The following is a 20,519-nucleotide window of genomic DNA, read 5'->3' on the forward strand; positions in this document are numbered from 1 at the left end:
ATCGGATTGTAATCGAACATACATATGAAAATCAATACATCCGTAGACTTGTTCCGGGTTAAACAAAATCTGTATGCGAAATATGTAACTCTGAAAATTTAGTTGATATAAGAACCTTATAAATCCGAACACAATTCACCTGTTCTTTGCGTATTTGGTTGTTCTAACATCAATCAGAGTATAATACACATACGTGCACTTGCATAAGGTCAATTACTATCCAACGCAGGTTAATTATCTAAGAAGTGTGCCACACTATTTGCACGTTAAGTACCCTTGCAACAATTCTTTTGAGGGATCTGTATGTGGCCTGCCTGTTGCAATGCAAAATTTCTGTCACTTTCCAATATACCCTAATTTCCCAGTGGCAGTCCCGGATGGCCTCTATTATTACAAGACCTACCTATTGTATTTACTGTTAACTTGTTCTCCTCTCCGGTACATGAATTAAATGTTTGCCACTGGACATTAAGCAAACAACAATCAATCAATCAATTATCTTAAGTGTAGGAGCAATCTATTTAGGTGTTTTGATTTTTCAAATATAAGCTGCAAAGACATATATTTTCAAATAGCACATCTGATGCAGTTAACTAGTATCAAAAATATTATCAAAGTAATGTTTAGATGCTCTTTATAGACATGTTATATATAAGTTTAAGATCATTTTTAAAAACCATTTGATATAAATCAGATCAGTATTCACATTGTACCAATAAACAGAAGAATAACAGTAATTCCGAAATTGAAAAAAACGAGTCTTTATTGTGCTTTTTTTACTCCATATTGCTTGCATTTACAAGCTGTTTTGTTGGTTATTTCTCAGGAATTTGTATTGTGTTTAAAGTTTGTTATCTGACACCTACTTTTAATTATAATATTATATAAATAAGAATGAATGCATATTTTCAGACTGCAGTTCAAGTCCATGTGTTCATGGTAAATGTATCAATATGTTGAGTGTATTCGTTTGTGTATGTTCTACCGGATATACAGGGAAAACATGCAAACAAGGTTAGTTCTACTACTATTATTTCCATGTACCCGGGTCTATGTTTCCAAACTATTATCAATTGAACGCAACGGTAATCGAAATGTTTTGAAGATATTCAATGTATCATAATGGTTATATCGGGGTTTTTATGCTTTTTGTTAGATAACATTGCGATAATTATTTTTAGTGAAACGCTTTGTTTTTCAGCATTGACTACTACACACGGTAAGCTTCTTGTATATTAATTAATGTAAATGTAATCATGTAACGAACATAGAAAACCACTTGATTTTCATTTTTTTCATTTGGTAAGTATAAAATAGAAGTAAGAAATGTTGTTCGATATGCAATAAATCATACAGGAGTAAATCCATGTGCGTCTACCAGATAATATTCACCAACGTCCAAAAGAAAAAGATACATGAATACAAAAAAAAATGTCTTGACAAAAAAAAGGACTCATTACAAATACTCTCTGTCTCATCATTTTGTATATAGATGTATAACGTGCGTTCATCGTTACAAGATACTGATATCATCAACAGCCCCCCCCCCCCCCCCCAATAAAAAAACTGAAACAAATTTAAACAAAATTAAGTTCATAACTTTGAATATTCTGCTGACAGGACACTTTGGTTCTTTAACAAAAATATAAAATCAATAATACAGTAACTGTAGTTGAATTGTCGAACTAAACACGACATTTAGCTTTTGCTATAATTTTTTTTACTTTTTCATTTGTCAGCTCTTCTGTTTTAATAAGTTTTGGGACTTTCAAATATGTTGGTCTTGATCATCAATGAAGAGACATGAAATAGAAGTAAGAAATGTTGTTAATCGATATGCAATAAATCATACAAGAGTAACTCCATGTGCGTCTACCAGATAATATGCACCAATTTCCAGAAGAAAAAAGATACATGAATACAAAAAAAAATGTCTTGAAAAAAAAAGGACTCATCACAAATACTCTCTGTCTCATCATTCTGTATATAGATGCCGTAACGTGCGTTCATTGTTACAAGATACAGATATCATCAACAGTTGCGCCCCCCCCAAAAAAAAAAACTTCAATGCGGTTACTTTCTCAAATCCGTTGATTGAAATTTTGTCTTTGTTCTAACCAACAAGATTTTTTTTTCGAGCCAGACATCTTGACGGAGAATTAATGATGCATACTATGCAGTCAACAATTCAACGGTTGACGTTCTAATAGTGATTTTGTTTTTTCAAAATGAATATAAGAGCTTTTGAATATCGGTTACTTTTGTTAACTTTTATTTTTAAAATAAAGGTCGATAACTCGACCACTTGTTACAAAGATGTTTTATCTTGTTACTGGGTTACTAAGGTTATGTATTTACACGTTTTACTGCAGCATTATCAACTGGAGCTGGACGTAAGTCTTTCATTTCTTTATATTTGCAATGCTCAACAAACTAAGTTATTGAGTTTCGTCCCCGAGGGTATCATCAGCCCAGTAGTCAGCACTTCGGTGTTGACATGAATGTCAATTATATGGTCATTTCTTATAAATTTCCTGTTACAAATCTTTGAGATTTTGGAAAAAACTAAGGATTTTCTTGTCCCAGAAATAGATTTCTTTGGTCGTATTTGGCACATCTTTTAGGAACTTTGTGTCAATTATTCTCTTCAACTTTGAACTTATTTTGCTATATATTTTTTTTTATCTTAGCGTCCATTATGAGTCTTATGTAGACGGAACGTGCGTCTAGCGTATTAAATTATTATCCTGGTGCGTTTGACAACTAATAATAAACAAAAGACATTACACGTCATGAAAACAATCAACCTGTAACACACATACAAGCTTCACATTTCTGCAAGTATTTAATCAGAAAAATTCCATTTCAATGCGATTACCAAAAGTGCAGTTATTCACAAAAATGCAATTAATGTATAATTGTACATTCAAATATAGCATGAGTAAAATAAAGAAAAGTCATCAGATCTCATAGGGATATTCAAGATCAGAATGTGAAAGAAATCGAAGTAACATAACAATTGAAAAAAATTGAAAAACTACAAAATGACGATTTAAGAATAATACAACAAATTATAATAACAGTAATAATAATATTACCTATTAAACTTCAAAATGTATGTGACGCATCCCAATTTTTGAGTCTCGGTCCACTAAAATTCTAGTTTTGTTCAAACTTAACTTAACTGTTATTGTATCAAAATAAAATATGTTGTTAAATAGAAAGAATTGGTATTAAAACCAAAACCGATTGAGAACTATTGCATTGATATTAAAAAAACAGTGACTTTTCAGAATTTATGACCTGGTGATAGATATGTTTTCACAAAAGGTGTGTTCGTCTTTTATTTATAAGTTGTATTTCATTTTAAATCTATCTTTTTCTTCATTGTCACTCTTGATTTGTTATCTTTTGAACATTTTTATCATTATTGTCTGACTTCTTTCAGCATTGTTGCCCTTAGGACCTAATGTACAACTACCAAGTACGTGAAATTATATTTTAAAAAGTATTCAATCAGCCGAGAGGCGCATAACGATAAGTGTTGTAAAAATCAGTATAATTTGAAAAGCTGAAAAAAAAACATTCAAATCATCACTAAGTCAATAAGTGAAAATTGATAATGGGAGACAATCGATAAATGTACAGATCAGACGAAAGTTCTGGTATAAGACCGAAATCATTAAATATTTTGATGGCGAGAAGCATCTCTGGATTTATTTTTTTGGTATTTCTTTTATTCGCTCGATGCACTCAGAAAATTAAAGAATATATAATCATAATATTTGTTTTGTTAATTTGTTAACTACGCATTAATAAAAACGCAAATTATTAGTTAACAAAGGAAATAAAATAAATTGCAGGGGTCTGATTGTTTATCTATTCAGTAAGCAATTAATAAATTGATGCATACGTATGATTTTTTTTATTAATCATAATTTAGCATCGATTGATGAAATTTGCTACCAACTTTCAAAATGATTTGAAGTATTCATAACGTGAAAGTTGAAACGAATATGCGTCCATAAAATTTTTATTTAAGAGCTAATGGTCGATAACTCGCGCACTTGATACAAAGATGTCTTATCTAGTTAACATACTAACATTATGTATTTACACGTTTTACAGCTGCATTAACGACCGGAGCCGGACGTAAGTCTTTTATTCATTAGTATATACAATGCTCAACAAACTAAGTTATTGATTTTACTAAATTAAGACGTTATACGTCATAAAAATATAATCAACCTGTAACACACACACTAGCTGCATATTCTGAAGGTATTTAATCAGAAAAGTTTCAAGTCGATGTATTAATTAGCAATTTTCGTTGCTTTGAAATGTGCAGTTTTTCACAAAAATGCAACGAATATATGATTGTTCATTAAAATATAGCATGAGTAAAATAAGAAAAAAGTCATAAAAATCCCTAGGGATAATTGAGACCAAAATGCGAAATAACATAGCAATAAAAAAAATTGAAAAAGTACAAAATGACGATTTAAGACAAATACAACAAATTATAAATTAGCAGTTCGGTTCTTTTAGCATTTGAACTAAAATAGAATTGCAATGACCTACAAATGTAAAATCCGAATGTCCGTCTTCAATCTTATACATCCTAATATTATTTACTTCTGAAACTTCAAATTTTATTTGACGTATCCCAATTATTGATACTCGGGACATCCAATATTCCAAATAAATAATTGATATCAGAATGCAAAAGAAAACAAACAAACATGGCAAACAAATTAAAAAACGACAAAAGGACGATTAAAAAAAATGTCTTAGCAGGATGGTACGTTTAACATTGATAATAATATTTACCCATTAAACTTCAAAATATATGTTGTCCAACCAAATTTATTGATACTGAGGTCATCCAAATTCTAGTTTTGTTCAAACAGCAACTTGTTTGTTATTGCATAAAAATATAGCATGGATGTTAAATAGAAATAATGGGTATTGAAACCACAAAAGATTCAGAACTTTTGACTGGAAATAAAAATAGAATTGCCTAAATATGGAAAAATCAGTAACGTTTCAGAATATAGAGTTGTTACCTTAAAGGTTTTGTTCGTCTTTATTGTTGTTGACCTTTGAACGATAATCGATTTAAATTGCAATGAATTTGTCTTAAATGTTATTTTGATGAGTTAATTATAACTTTAAAGATGTAATATGAAAATTTTATAAAAAGAATAATATTTCATTTTACAACCAGCTTTTTGTGGTAATATTTACAATTATTTTATCAAATGTAGAAACTGTTCTTCAAAATGTATACTTAATAAATTAATCTACATATGAATACTTCTGTGATAAATGTGTTCATCTAAACGGACAGAGTTTCGATTCCCTAAAGCCTCAACCTTGTATATCAGCCTTACCATAAAAATCATAGCGTTGATACTTCTGTCGTTCTTCTGATATGAATACACATTAAAAACGGCATGCATCCATAAACATGTATGCAACATTTATTTCGTAGGCCTAAAAGTGGCTACATTTTTGTCCTACTTCCACTATAAATATGTATATTACGGATTACAAATGTGTCGAGGTTTGTGATTGGATAACAAAACAGAGATGTCAGTATATATTCAGGAAACTGCCGGGGTATATACGACGTGTTTATCCCCAATTGGAACCTCAAAAACGTCATCATAAGACCGGTTACTATGTGACGTAGTCAAAAGCTATCATCATGATCATACTGTCAGAGGCTCACAGAGGGAAAATAATGACGTGCTTCAGTCAATAATACTTTTTTGATACAAAATTACGAAATTAACGCTTTTGATACTTAAATTTAATGTTAAAAGTGTTACTATAAATTATTACATACACGATAAAATTATGTTCACAGCAAATAAGAAAATCCTTCACGTATGCTGAACATATCAGGTTGGATTTTCCAACACTGAAATATATGTGTTGTCAACAAATACCTGCACTGGAAAATAACATTAAGTCAGGGGTAATCCGTAATATATGTGTAATTCAGGTCTCAGAAAGGGTATATATTGTGACATTCCCGGCTTAGGGTTTATATCCTCTTCGCCTTCGGCTCAGGGGATATAAACTCTAAGCCGGGAATGTCACAGTATATACCCTGTCTGAGACCTGAATAACATATAATATTACGGATTACAAATGTGTCGAGGTTTGTGATTGGACAACAACACAGAGATGTCAGTATATATTCAGGAAACTGCCGGGGTATATACGACGTTTTTATCCCCAATTAGAACCTCAAAAACGTCATCATAACACCGGTTACTATGTGACGTAGTCAAAAGCTATCAGACTGTCAGAGGCTCACAGAGGGAAAATAATGACGTGCTTCAGTCAATAATACATTTTTGATACAAAATCATGCAATTTACACTTTTAATACTTAAATTTAATGTTTAAAGTGTTATTATAAATTATTACATACACGATAAAATTATGTTCACAGCAAATTAGAAAATCTTTCATGTATGCCGAACATATCAGGTTGGGTTTTTCAATATATATGTGTTGTCAACAAATACCTGCACTGGAAAATAACATTAAGTCAGGGGTAATCCGTAATATATGTGTAATTCAGGTCTCAGAAAGGGTATATACTGTGACATTCCCGGCTTAGGGCTTATATCACCTTCGCCTTCGGCTCAGGGGATATAAACTCTAAGCCGGGAATGTCACAGTATATACCCTGTCTGAGACCTGAATAACATATAATATCCGATAACGTAGATCTAACATATTATGTTTTTTTAAACATCACATTACATAATTGTTTGATAATGCCTAGATTACACATTCAAGGACTTGACACCGGATAAGCTACTGGTACAATGCAGCATCATTCGTGACAATCTGTATTAGTCCGTATATTTAGGTATTGTAGCCGTAGCCATACATAGAAGTACTTGTATATCCTTGACAATTTTAGAACATACGCAAAATTTGACCACCGATCAAACAACCATAGTAAACTTTACTAAACCGTATAAGAACGTTCAAATCCGTTTTAGTCCCTATCAAATTCGCATTAACCAGTACTTATTTGTAGGCCTGAATTATTACTACGGTTAGTTTCGGAGAACTACGTACTAGTACGGTTACACCACGTATTTGTTAAGGAAACAATACGATTTGTAACGAGTTTGTCATGGAACGGCACGATTTTATTAAGTTGCAATACGGATAACTCGGGATTAGTCAGGGTTCTGAAAGTCTTTAACTGTTTACTACGTTACAACACGACATGATACGGACTATTGCTGTCCACGAAAGAAAACTAACATACGGATTCTGTAGAAATACTTATGGCCATCGTATTATGTGTCTTACCGTTGATGTATACATAACGTTATCCAACATGAATGATCAACAACTGCTTCTTGTTCTTTTCTGGAAAAGGATATTGATATGACACAAGATGATAGAAAGTCATGACTTTTAAAAAATGGGGCGCTTTGAACTTTTCCGTTTCAGACCTTTCTCATTCGTACTAACCCTTCCTAACCCTTACTTACATACGCCTGGACACGTGTCGTTGCGTACTAAACCGTGTCATTTCCATATTAAACCGTGTCTCACCGTAATAACCCGTATCACTCTTGTCAATAAATGAACCGTGTCCCTAATTATTCGTGGTAGTGACGTGAAACCCGTAGTCAAACCGTTGTGCATCAGTATCGGATCCGTATCGGACTACGGAAACTGCATTTTCGGGATCATCCATGAGATTTATTCCTTCGCGAATCCGGCGAGGTGATCCGTGATTATGTGACCTAGACAAAAAGGAACTAATTATTGACAGGTCACTTGAAAACCAAGCAACGAAAGCGAACAATGTCTATGTTCTTTTGAAAGTTTAGCCAACACTAAATTATTAGCAACCATAAAAAACAAAGTTATATTACTGGGATATCAAAGAACCAATTTATTATTTTTGTTCACTGTCAATCTTGACCATTCTTCTAAAATACTAAAATCTGACTTCTTTCAGCATTGTTGCCCTTTGGACCTAATGCACATCTACCAAGTACGTGAAATTAAACTTTAAAGAGTAGCCATTCAGCCGAGAGGCGCAAGTTCAATAATGATGTGTGTTGTAAAAAGCAGTATAATTTGAAAAGTTACTGTACTAGTTACATTCAACTTTACGTTGTTGAATTACAGGAATGTTATGTTAAATATTTAGACGAGTAAACTTAGAAACAACGTGCTCCGAAAGTCGATGTAGATTGTAGATGTTAAAGTAGATAAGTTTTGTTCTATATCACCCTTTGCGTATATTTGGCATTAAAATGTATTGGTAACAACGATTAATTAAGTGAAATGAGGTACACAGCTAAAGAGTAGTAGCAACTATCGATTATCTATGTTTAAGACTTGTAAATTCATTGAGCAGATACAAATCACACAACAAACATACACTTAGGAAAAAAACAGGTATGTTGACCGGCTATGTGTCTCTCGATAGGAAAATATCTACCACCATTCAAATCATCACTCAGACAAAAAATCAAAATCAATAATAGGAGACAATCGATAAATGGTCAGATCAAACGAATGTTCTGGTATAAAAAGATCGAAACAAGGTAAACATTTTTGACATCAGTGAAACCCGTTTCAGTGATTTCTGCTTCATTCAGTTTAAATTATGTTAACCTCATCTGTAGATAAACTCATCATAGATAGATGCCAGTATTAAAATTTTCTATTTACGCCGGACGCGCGTAGTATTGTCAACAAGATGATAAACATTTTTTAAATTAACCATGATCGACTATTTTTTTTATCAAATTTCAATGATTAATATTTAGAATATGTTATTATAACTGTTGTATATTTACATGACACAGCAACAACTGGAGCTGGGCGTAAGTCTGTTATTTATAATAAAACAAATGAGTACACATTATATAGAATTGCCTCAATATGGAAAAATCAGTAACGTTACAGAATATAGAGTTGTTATTATAAAGGTTTTGTTCGTCTTTATTGTTATTGACCTTTGAACGATAATCGATTTAAATTGCAATGAATTTGTCTTAAATGTTATTTTGATGAGTTGATTATCAATTTAAAGATGTATTCTGAAAATTTTATAAAAAGAATAATATTTCATTTTACAACAAGCTTTTTGTGGTAATATTTACAATTATTTTATCAAATGTAGAAACTGTTCTTCAACATGCATACTTAATAAATTAATCTACATATGAATACTTCTGTGATAAATGTGTTCATCTAAACGGACAGAGTTTCGTTTCCCTAAAGCCTCAACCTTGTATATCAGCCTTACCTTAAAAATCATAGCGTTGATACTTCTGTCATTCTTCTTTGGGTTAAAGCTCTGATATGAATACACATTAAAAACGGTATGCATCCATAAACATATATGCAACATTTATTTCGTAGGCCTAAAAGAGGCTACATGTTTGTCCTACTTCCACTATAAATATGTATATCTTATAACGTAGTTCTAACATATTAAGTTTTTTAAACATCACATTACATAATTGTTTGATAATGCCTAGATTACACATTTAAGGACTTGACACCGGATAAGCTACTGGTACAATGCGGCATCATTCGTGGCAATCTGTATTAGTCCGTATATTTCGGTATTGTAGCCGTAGCAATACATAGAAGTACTTGTATATCCTTGACAATTTTTGAACATGCGCATAATTTGACCACCGATCAAACAACCATAGTAAACTTTACTAAACCGTATAAGGACGTTCAAATCCGTTTTAGTCCCTATCAAATTCGCATTAACCATTACTTATTTGTAGGCCTGAATGATTACTACGGTTAGTTTTGGAGAACTACGTACTAGTACGGTTACACCACGTATTTGTTAAGGAAACAATACGATTTGTAACGAGTTTGTCATGGAACGGCACGATTTTATTAAGTTGCAATACGGATAACTCGGGATTAGTCAGGGTTCTGACAGTCTGTTACTGTTTACTACGTTACAACACGGCAAGATACGGACTATTGCTGTCCACGAAAGAAAACTAACACACGGATTCTGTAGAAATACTTATGGCCATCGTATTATGTGTCTTACCGTTGATGTATACATAACGTTATCCAACATGAATGATCAACAACTGCTTTTTGTTAGGAATTTTCTGGAAAAGGATATTGATATGACACAAGATGATAGAAAGTCATGACTTTTAAAAAATGGGGCGCTTCGAACTTTTCCGTTTCAGACCTTTCTCATTCGTACTAACCCTTCCTAATCCTTACTTACATACGCCTGGACACGTGTCGTTGCGTACTAAACCGTGTCATTTCCATATTAAACCGTGTCTCACCGTAATAACCCGTATCACTCTTGTCAATAAATGAACCGTGTCCCTAATTATCCGTGGTAGTGACGTCAAACCCGTTGTCAAACCGTTGTGCATCAGTATCGGATCCGTATCGGACAACGGAAACTGCATTTTCGGGATCATCCATGAGATTTATTCCTTCGCGAATCCGGCGAGGTGATCCGTGATTATGTGACCTAGACAAAAAGGAACTAATTATTGACAGGTCACTTGAAAACCCTACATGTACCCAAGCAACGAAAGCGAACAATGTCTATGTTCTTTTGAAAGTTTAGCCAACACTAAATTATTAGCAACCATAAAAAACAAAGTTATATTACTGGGATATCAAAGAACCAATTTATTATTTTTTTCACTGTCAATCTTGACCATTCTTCTAAAATACTAAAATCTGACTTCTTTCAGCATTGTTGCCCTTTGGACCTAATGCACATCTACCAAGTACGTGAAACTAAACTTTAAACAGTAGCCATTCAGCCGAGAGGCGCAAGTTCAATAATGATGTGTGTTGTAAAAAGCAGTATAATTTGAAAAGTTACTGTACTAGTTACATTCAACTTTACGTTGTTGAATTACAGGAATGTTATGTTAAATATTTAGACGAGTAAACTTAGAAACAACGTGCTCCGAAAGTCGATGTAGATTGTAGATGTTAAGGTAGATAAGTTTTGTTCTATATCACCCTTTGCGTATATTTGGCATCAAAAATGTATTGGTAACAACGATAAATTAAGTGAAATGAGGTACACAGCTAAAGAGTAGAAGCAACTATCGATTATCTATGTTTGAGACTTGTAAATTCATTGAGCAGATACAAATCACACAACAAACATACACTTAGGAAAAAAACAGGTATGTTGACCGGCTATGTGTCTCTCGATAGGAAAGTATCTACCACCATTCAAATCATCACTCAGACAAAAAATCAAAATCAATAATAGGAGACAATCGATAAATGGTCAGATCAAACGAATGTTCTGGTATAAAAAGATCGAAACAAGGTAAACATTTTTGACATCAGTGAAACCCGTTTCAGTGATTTCTGCTTCATTCAGTTTAAATTATGTTAACCTCATCTGTAGATAAACTCATCATAGATAGATGCCAGTATTAAAATTTTATATTTACGCCGGACGCGCGTAGTAATTGTCAACAAGATGATAAACATTTCTTAAATTAACCATGATCGACTATTTTTTTTATCTAATTTGTTAAACGTTCAATGATTAATATTTAGAATATGTTATTATAACTGTTGTATATTTACATGACACAGCAACAACTGGATCTGGACGTAAGTCAGTTATTTATAATAAAACAAATGAGTACACATTAATAGGCTAAGACTTTTATTTAAATAAATAAAGGACGAACCAACAAAAGCAACAGTAGTATACGGTTCAAAAGTCATAAATTCATTAAGCAAAAAGTAGTCTGGGTCACAAACAAAAACCGAGGAAACACATCAACAACTGTAAGAGTAAAACAGCGAAAAAACAGTAACACTGAAGCAACAAAAAGAAACGTAAACATGCAAAAAAAAGAACTGCAATATTCCTGACTTGGATGAGGTTATTGTAAAAAGATGTAATTGAACCTGTGTTTTTCGCTATCAAAACCTTCCGCTTATATGTCAATCTTAAAAATGTCACTAAAATTACAAGATCACGTGACAGGAATATAGTACAAATCAACGCTCGTTTCTTCTACATAAGACTCATCAGTGACGTTCAGATCAAAATTGTTTATAAAGCCATACAAGTAAAAGTTAAGGAGCAATGAGGACCCAAAATTCCAAAAAGTTGTGCCAAATATGGCTAAGGTGATTTATTCATGGGATATGAAAATCCTTAGTTTTTCGAAAAAAATAAGGTTTTGTCAACAGGAAATTTTTTAAAATTACCAAATAAATGATATTCAAGTTCAATTAACGATATAAAGAATGACAAGTTATTCTATTGATGTTCCGCTATGATAACTTAAAAGAGATGTTATATGTAATTATTCCACTAATTTCAGCACTGTTACCTTCTGGACCTCACGGAAAACGCTCAAGTACGTGTTTGCCCTTTTCGAAATTGTTCGCTTCGTAATTTAAAAGTTATAAAAAAAGTTTCAAATCCCTTAAGAAAAGATGAACTTAAATTGACATTGCTGTCATTTAAGTATTGAAAACAAACAGCTTTTGCATATTGCTTTTGGTTATAAAGCTCTTTAACCCTGGCTGCTTTTTATACAGCAATAGCTTTCGAATATTATGAGCGCACCTAGTGAGATGACAGGAACCACCAAATAGTTAAACCGAAATTACATTTTATTTTTGAGGGTCACAACATGAAAATACGTTTCAGATTTTTAACATAAATATATTTGTTTTTCGTGTTAATTTCACATTTTAACATAAGGGTATAGGCCTTGGCATTTTCCTCTCGTTTAATTTTTCTTATATTTACATCATTTAAAAGGAAGGGGTCCATGCATCATCTGCCAAAGTCTTAAGGAAATTCACCGTTTCATTTTATATTTAGGGTATATTGAATATGACCAGTTTTGGGGTACCCTGAAATACGGTCGAAATCACTAGTAGGTAAAACCTATTGAGTGGTTTTGCACATGCTGTCTTTAGAAATACCCCTGACTGTTAAATTGCATAGAAGAAACATATTTTGAAGTAAATCTGAAACATCTTAATACAAATAGCCTGAATGTAAAAAAAAAATGGTTTTTAATAATTGATACGGCGAAAAGTCTATCCAGCTCAGATAACACATTTTTTTTCAAATTTAGCAAGAACAAAATTTTGTCGTTTAATACCTGCCAAAAAACTGTTTAAACATTTATTGGTTATTAATCTTTAAAATCACTAAATTTTATCAAAATAGACCGTTAAAAATTTTCAAAATTTTTCAACAAGTTGGCTAACAACGCACACGAAAAAAGTAAAATTTTAGGACAAAATTCATTTTCCCCTTACAAAACCTCCTACGGACTGTCTTTGCATTCTTTTAATGTGAAATAGTCAAAGGAGTACTGTCCCAACAATGATTGTAATTAATTCTATAAGTAAAAAGAGTAATATTCAGTATGGGACGAGTATCCTTGGGACGAGTATCCTTGGGACGAGTTGACATGATTTTTCATCACAACTATTTATTGGCTTCTCTCCCCTGTCTACAAAATGCCCCTTTCAACAATAGCAGACGCTATCAGAATTCATTGTTTTGACAGTCTGTCACTATCTATGTATATCTTAGATATTAAAGCATTTCATGTATGAATGGTTATTTTCTACCTTTTCATCCACATCATTAAAAAAAAGATGTTCTTTAGTTTAATGTTTGGTGGTGTCAAACATGTACAGCTTATACTGGATCTTTAATTTGCTGCTATGTTGAAACGCACTAATGACTTTCAATACATGTGTAGGAGTTGTCTCCCATATACCAGGTCTACCCTCTTAAAGGGACTATTTGGTACATAAAATAGTATTAATCAATGAAATGACACATGTGTCTTGAGGGGCCTTATATTAGCAATATATAGTTCAGATATAATCGCCATAAACATAAAATTGACTTCAACTGTTATTGTTAAAAAAATGGAAAAGGAGGCAAACTGACCTTCATATCGACAGTCAGTTTCATTGGGTCGAATCAGGGTACTGTAGATTATACTATATCACAAGTGAGGTTTTCTTATATAAAGAGTTGTTCTGAAATATCCTTACCATATAGATCGTCATAAAAATTCAATATGATTTTTATCATTTTTCATTTTATTCTGGTATCACCTAAGTTAGTTTAAACATATATATTTATAGGAGATTGGGAAACAAGGTTTTGCAACTTATATTGACTATTTTTATTATTATGGTGACTGATATCACCTAAGTTGAACAGAGGTATTCAGAAAAGCATATTAATCAACATTAAATTGCGTTGTATATTTGTTGAGGAAGCATTACATATGAGTTATATTACAACGGTATCAGGAGCAGCACAGTCGACAGGTTAAAATCAGAGAGAATCTAGATTGTCATTTATAATTCTAACAAATTGGCACAATTTTCGAAGTTTAGATTTCTGTTTTGATTCATAATAGCTTTACATTTGCGATAGCTATGTCTTGTCAATAAGCAGTGCTTTATCTGCCAGTAGCTAGACTATTGCATTCCATTAAATAGTGGTATTCATCACCGATAGCTACGCTTCTCAAAGGACACGTGTTATGTGCTCTTCTCAAAGAACAACTTCGTTAAATAGAATAAAAAAGTTTATTGTAAAAAGTAAAAAGAAATAGAATATGAATTGCAACCGAAATGAAAAATTCACAAGGACTACCAAAAGCACATAATGTATCAAACTGGATAGTTTTGTTTTTCTGCATTGATACCGCAACTTCTTATTGAATATATAGATAAGTTGATAAAATGCATACCTCTTATTATTCCATAATCGTATTGGTTTTCCATCGGACCAGCCCATAGCGACACACAGTTCTGATGGCATGTTTATACTGATAATGTTGACTAAAACATTATATATTTTACTTTCAAAATATTATGACTGGTTTTATTCAGTTTATTTACATAGTTTGCAACGTATTGATGTCTTTCATCGTTCTTAAATATAAGTAAGAGATACTCAAGTGTAAACTTAGTTCGATGTTTAAATTGTTGTATGCGATCGATATGTTTGCAATCAGACCTTTGATTACGTTGTACTTTGTCCAAAAGATGTTTGTTGTTAAAAGAACAACTTGTAGCTACGTTCCCCACTCCCATATTATCGTACCGTGGGTTAATAATTCCGTTGAGATTTGTTAAGCACCGCCATGTGATGACCCCCTATTGATCCGTAGGGGGTTAGAATATTTCATAAAGGGTTCATATCGTCACGTCTACTGGTATTGATGACGTCATCAATTATATTGTTGTGTTTCATTGTTTAATTTTCTACAAAATGCAGCAGAATACGTCCCGCGTGTAATACATTTGTTATAAGGTTCACTAGTGACCCCCTACGGACAATACAGGGTGAATAAATTCCATAAGAAGTTCGGCATTCGGACTCATCCCTTTTGGATTTTACTAACTCTCTTGGGTTCAGTAGCGAATCATATACTTAATGTATTGTTACCAAGAGTCCTTCCATCTAAAACAGCTTACAAAGTTCACATGGATCCTCAAATTGCTCCTGGTTGTTTCTGTTCAACTTTTTATTATTGAAATAAGTATTATTCTTATATTTTCCGGATCCTTGTTAATCAAACTTTTAAGTTTCAACGGTATGCGGAAGCAGTGTAGCTGGGCAATATACCTAACTAATGCAATATAAAAACAACTCTTTAAAGAAGACATATAGTGTTTTTCTATGTTGTGACGTTATGCTATTGTTTCGATAAAGGGAGAAGGTTTGGTACCATTAAAACGTTTAATCCCGCTGCAAATGTTTGCACCTGTCTTAAGTCAGGAATCTGATGTACAGTAGTTGTCGTTTGTTTATGTAATTTTTACGTGTTTCTCGTTTCTCGTTTTTTTATATAGATTAGACCGTTGGGTTTCCCCGTTTGAATGGTTTTACACTATAATTTTTGGGCCCTTTATAGCTTGTTGTTCGGTGTGAGCCAAGGCTCCGTGATGAAGGCCGTACATTGACCTATAATGGTTTACTTTTTTGAATTGCTTTTTGGATGGAGAGCTGTCTCATTGGCACTCACACCGCATCTTCTTATACCTACATACGTCCACTTCTATTTTTGTCTATATGGTGTGTTTAGTCTTTAACTGATTTTTATAGTTTGTTCTTATGTTGTGTTGTTCAACCACTGTCCCAGGCTACGGGGAGGGTCGGGATTCCGCTTACATGATTAACCCTGCCGCATTATGTATGTATGTGCCTGTCCCAAGTCAGGAGCCTGTATTTCAGTGGTTGTCGTTTGTTTATGTGTTACATATGTGTTTTGTTTCTTTCATTGTTTGTACATGAATAAAGCCGTTAGTTTTTTAGTTTTAATTATTTTACCGTGTCATTTCGAGGCCTTTTATAGCTGATTATTCGGTATGGGCTTTTCTCATTGTTGAAGGCCGTTAGGTGACCTATAGTTGTTAAGTTCTGTGTCATTATGGTCTCTAGTGGACAGTTGACTTATTGGCAATCATACCACATCTTCTATTTTATATATATTAGGTCAAAGATGAAAACATTTTGCTCTACATAATTGGACAATAGGCGCCGAGTTGTACATTCATCTGTCTTTTATAGCGTTTATGACATTTTGTTTATTTGATGGTTATAAACTAGTTTATTAGCATATTCCGCATGAAAACATTTTCAAAGTAAAACTGTGGACTATGCTAAGTAGTAATAATTAAAATCACAACATTAGCTACAATTATGTGGACAATCGAATATTTCTGGTTAAATTCGACATACAAAAATTATCCATTTTAATAGTTTGATAAAATGATGTGGTAAAACATTTCAGAACGTGTATGTAACAGAGTAGACCTTCTCATGGATCTAGCTTCTGGAAAAAGTGTAATGATGAATGGTACGCTTGAGTGTTTCGGTAAATCTGCCAGTGCACTCGTAATGAAACATTGTAAAGCTCCTTCTAGATCCGAATGGAAAAAAGGGATTCACGTAAGTGACATTTTCTTCGTACGGTTGTAAAAATATTGCATACGTCTGACCTTTAACCCAAAAAGTGACTGATACTTATTACAACACATGCCTTTATTTTGGATATTCAATCAGTTCCGAAAATGTAATAATACGAAAAGAAACTCTAAGTTAAAACAATCAATCATTAAATTTGGAAATTTTGAAGTCAGTGTACCCGTTTTCAAAAGAAGGATGAAAGATACTCGTAGATTGAAAATATGCTGACAAACGCCATGGCTAAAAATAAAATAAAAAACAGAAAAATGATAGTACAGAAGACCCAACATAGAAAACTAACGACCAAGCAACACGAACCCCACAAAAACACGTGGGTTGATCTCAAATGCTCCGGATGGGTAAGTAGATCATGTTTCTTATGTGGCACACGTCATGTTGCTTGTGTTATTACAGTTCAGGTAAATAGTCTATCACATTCGCTAAAAGGGAAGGGTTTGTTATTACGACATAAGGAACATATCAGATATCATCTGTGAAACGGTTATTCTATAACGGTCAACCAACTCGTGATGGCGTTCGTAAAACTTTCGGAGGGATGATTTCAACTTTATCATTTGGTAACTTTACTTTAAACTTTAATATACTTTACTAAGATTTGATTTCGAATAGAAGCAGTACATGTTGATAAATACAACTCGTCAAAGGTTTTAGGCTTATAAGTGTACGCCATACAAGCAGATATAAAAGACTCATCAGTGACGCTCGAAATTTAAAGTTTAAAGGTCAAAACAAGAGTATCTTTGAATATATCTTTGAATGCAACGAAATATACCGGATTGTTGAATGATAATATTAAAGAATATACTATTTTCAACAGATACATTTAAAGAGAAAACGTCCATGTATGATTTTCTATTAGATACATTTGATTTCGCTTGAATTTTATATCAATATATTTGTTGCACGCTGGGATAACATATGACAAAACTATGTACAAGTTCTAGCTATCGATATATCTTTTTGTTACAAATTTTATTTAGCTACATGTTCATCAAGTCTACGTGACCAAGATAAACGTCCAACGACAATGTGTTTGCATATATAAAGGCATACTATTTCAGCTTTTAACTTCCAATTCCTAATAATAAAGTGTATAAGTATCTCTCAGTTGAACAAGGCCTCACTTTTAACTTATTTCAAGAGACTGTGCCAAAGTACGGAATATGATAGTTATTGTCCATTCGTTAGATGTGTTTGAGCTTTAGATTTTTCCATTTGAGCCTTTTTTAATTTTTCTCGGAGTTCAATATGTTTGTGATTTTAATTTATTTCGTTCATTGACAGTGTTTGTTTTTTTTTTTCAGTTATGATGAACTTCCCCTTTTTAAATTTCCCTTGGAGCTCGGCATCCTTAATTTGTTATACGTTTTTTATACTGTACAATTGCAGTATACTGTCTTCACATAGAGATGTACTCTCTGTAATGTTTTCGACTGAAAAAGTAAGAAGTTTGCTCAATGACCATCACTTATAAACGATATCACGTATTTCATGTGACCCATGGGAGACATGTTTTCGTAGTTTGTTTTATTTAGCACAGCATAATTGTTGTCTGGTCCATAAATTATCTGATCGTGTCTAATGACCGTTTGTCTGAGTTTGATAAACAGAGACGCCTGCATAGCTGAAGCCTCGTATCCTGTTAACACAAGCGGTTGGACTTGAAAATCTTACTGTTAATGTTATTTTATTTTGATTATACTCTCAGTAATGACTTTGTTAATTATCAAAGGTACCAGGATTATAATTTGATACGCCAGACCTGCGTTTTGTCTACATAAGACTCACTCATCAGTGACGCTCAAATCAATATGAAGCCTAACAGGCTCAAAGATGACGTGCATTGAGGACCCACAATTCCAAAAACACTGTGCCAAATACTGTTTAGGTAATCTATTCCAGGGATAAGAAAATCCTTAGTTTTTGGCATGTTCCTTTTTATCATAACGTTATCATTTTTAATTATTGTATAGATAAAAGACAATTGTCCTTCCATTGGAAACTATGTACCAGCCGCTCAGTGGAACAATGGTGATTTACAAAGTATAGCTGGTGTTGTGGTGTCCTGTAGCAGTACTGGTATTAAGGTAACTAACACAACATACTTTTCTCTTTGAATTTCTAAAGATCTCTGTCGTCTTCTTTCCATAAATAGTAAAGCTATATAAATTTAAGATACCAAATTTCCTTAAATAACAGTATAAATATACTTACAAAGGGTGAGTTTTCCATAAAAGCATTAACGTTTCCTTTAAATGCTGCATTTTTCAAATGCAGTTTGTTTGATTGTATAAAAACTAAAAGAGTTGTGTATCATAACGGATGATAAAGGGACTATGTATTTACAGTGTCATTGATTTTGTGCAAATCTTCTTATTTAATACACTATAGAAGCCTATTGTATAGTAACATAGGCTTTCCATGGCTGGTTTTTGGTATAGTGTATAAACCACTATTAGTTATATTTCAAGTGTGTCTTGCATATGCGCTTGCTCTTTTGATTTATATCCCAAAATAAAGGGGACACTGCATCAAAAATATAACGAACGATTTATTCTTTAGTATAAAACACATCGGTTTTTTTCTGCAAATAAAGTGCTTTAGTATCAATAAAAACAGGTATTGTATTAACTCCAATCAGTCGGCAATCCAATAAGTAGTAAGTTTGACTCGATTTTCGTCAGTCTTTAAAAGCCTCATCATTGATACTCGACTCAAAACGTCAAAAGGCCAAATAAAGTACAGTTTTGAGATAATTTTCGATCCAAAGGATTTTGTCAAACACAGATATTGTGATGCGAATGTGTCTGTGTTTATTATAAATGTTTTACATTATATTAATTGTTGTAACTTTGTGTTATTTGATGGTTATAGTAAAGTGAAGAATGAGTATCTAAAATATTATTTTAGTTTTATTCTATAGCACTGCGTCCCTTTTATATCATAAATTCAATATTGACTTTTTTTCAATGGTTCGTGTTACGTTTTTAATCTTTAATGAATTTAATTAAAAACTTATCCTTTTTTTTCAGATGATTTCACAAGTTTGTGGAGGGCACATTTCCTTATCAAATATAACAAGTCCTTTGCTAGACACGCTGTATGTTGTAGACTGGAACTAGAATCGTATAAGCTGTGATCATTGCAAAAAATGTGTTAATACTTTTATAAATGAATTAACTGATGAATAGACAGTTTTTATTATTTATTCTAATACAATTTATTCAAATTATTATAGAATTTGAAAAACTTCAAAATACTCTGGTAACTTACGACATGAAATTTTACGTAGTTATTTGAAATATTACGAAATCGTCCTTGAGTTTCCTTGAAAAATTTCCTTGAGTATGTACCACGTTGACCACGTTACGTAGTTTGTTATATATGAAATTTTCAGTGATTGTATTGACGATCACCATTTAAGGAAGCTCATAATTAGTATCTCTATAAAAAATGCAGTTAACATTAATGTTTAAAG

At 32.5% G+C, this 20,519-nt stretch overlaps 1 protein-coding gene across 4 annotated transcripts; it reads left to right on the forward strand.

The window, feature by feature from the left end:
- The first annotated feature begins 883 nt into the window (after nt 1-883).
- On the forward strand, nt 884-20,229 carry LOC139501792 (uncharacterized). Of its 4 annotated transcripts, XM_071290992.1 has the most exons (13): nt 884-1,014; nt 1,202-1,219; nt 2,373-2,393; nt 3,449-3,484; nt 4,129-4,152; nt 8,009-8,044; nt 8,868-8,885; nt 10,764-10,799; nt 11,635-11,652; nt 12,378-12,413; nt 16,845-17,002; nt 19,015-19,128; nt 20,074-20,229. In XM_071290992.1, exons 1-13 carry the CDS (start codon nt 954-956, stop codon nt 20,161-20,163), a joined length of 666 nt encoding a protein of 221 aa, XP_071147093.1. In that variant the 5' UTR covers nt 884-953; the 3' UTR covers nt 20,164-20,229. The 4 variants fall into 4 exon arrangements, with proteins under 4 accessions (XP_071147093.1, XP_071147094.1, XP_071147095.1 ...); XM_071290993.1 differs by lacking the exon at nt 12,378-12,413; XM_071290994.1 differs by lacking the exons at nt 8,009-8,044; nt 8,868-8,885.
- Nucleotides 20,230-20,519: the final 290 nt, after the last annotated feature.

Source organism: Mytilus edulis, chromosome 13 (genome assembly GCF_963676685.1).
Source record: "Mytilus edulis chromosome 13, xbMytEdul2.2, whole genome shotgun sequence".
Classification (NCBI taxonomy): Eukaryota; Metazoa; Mollusca; class Bivalvia; order Mytilida; family Mytilidae; genus Mytilus; species Mytilus edulis.

Bases quoted from the DNA above. Each gene is read 5' to 3' on its own strand.
- LOC139501792 (XM_071290992.1), top strand. From the start codon at position 954: ATGTTGAGTGTATTCGTTTGTGTATGTTCTACCGGATATACAGGGAAA. The intron at 3,485-4,128 runs GTACGTGAAATT...CACGTTTTACAG, and splicing joins ACCTAATGTACAACTACCAA to CTGCATTAACGACCGGAGCC. The intron at 19,129-20,073 runs GTAACTAACACA...CTTTTTTTTCAG, and splicing joins GTAGCAGTACTGGTATTAAG to ATGATTTCACAAGTTTGTGG.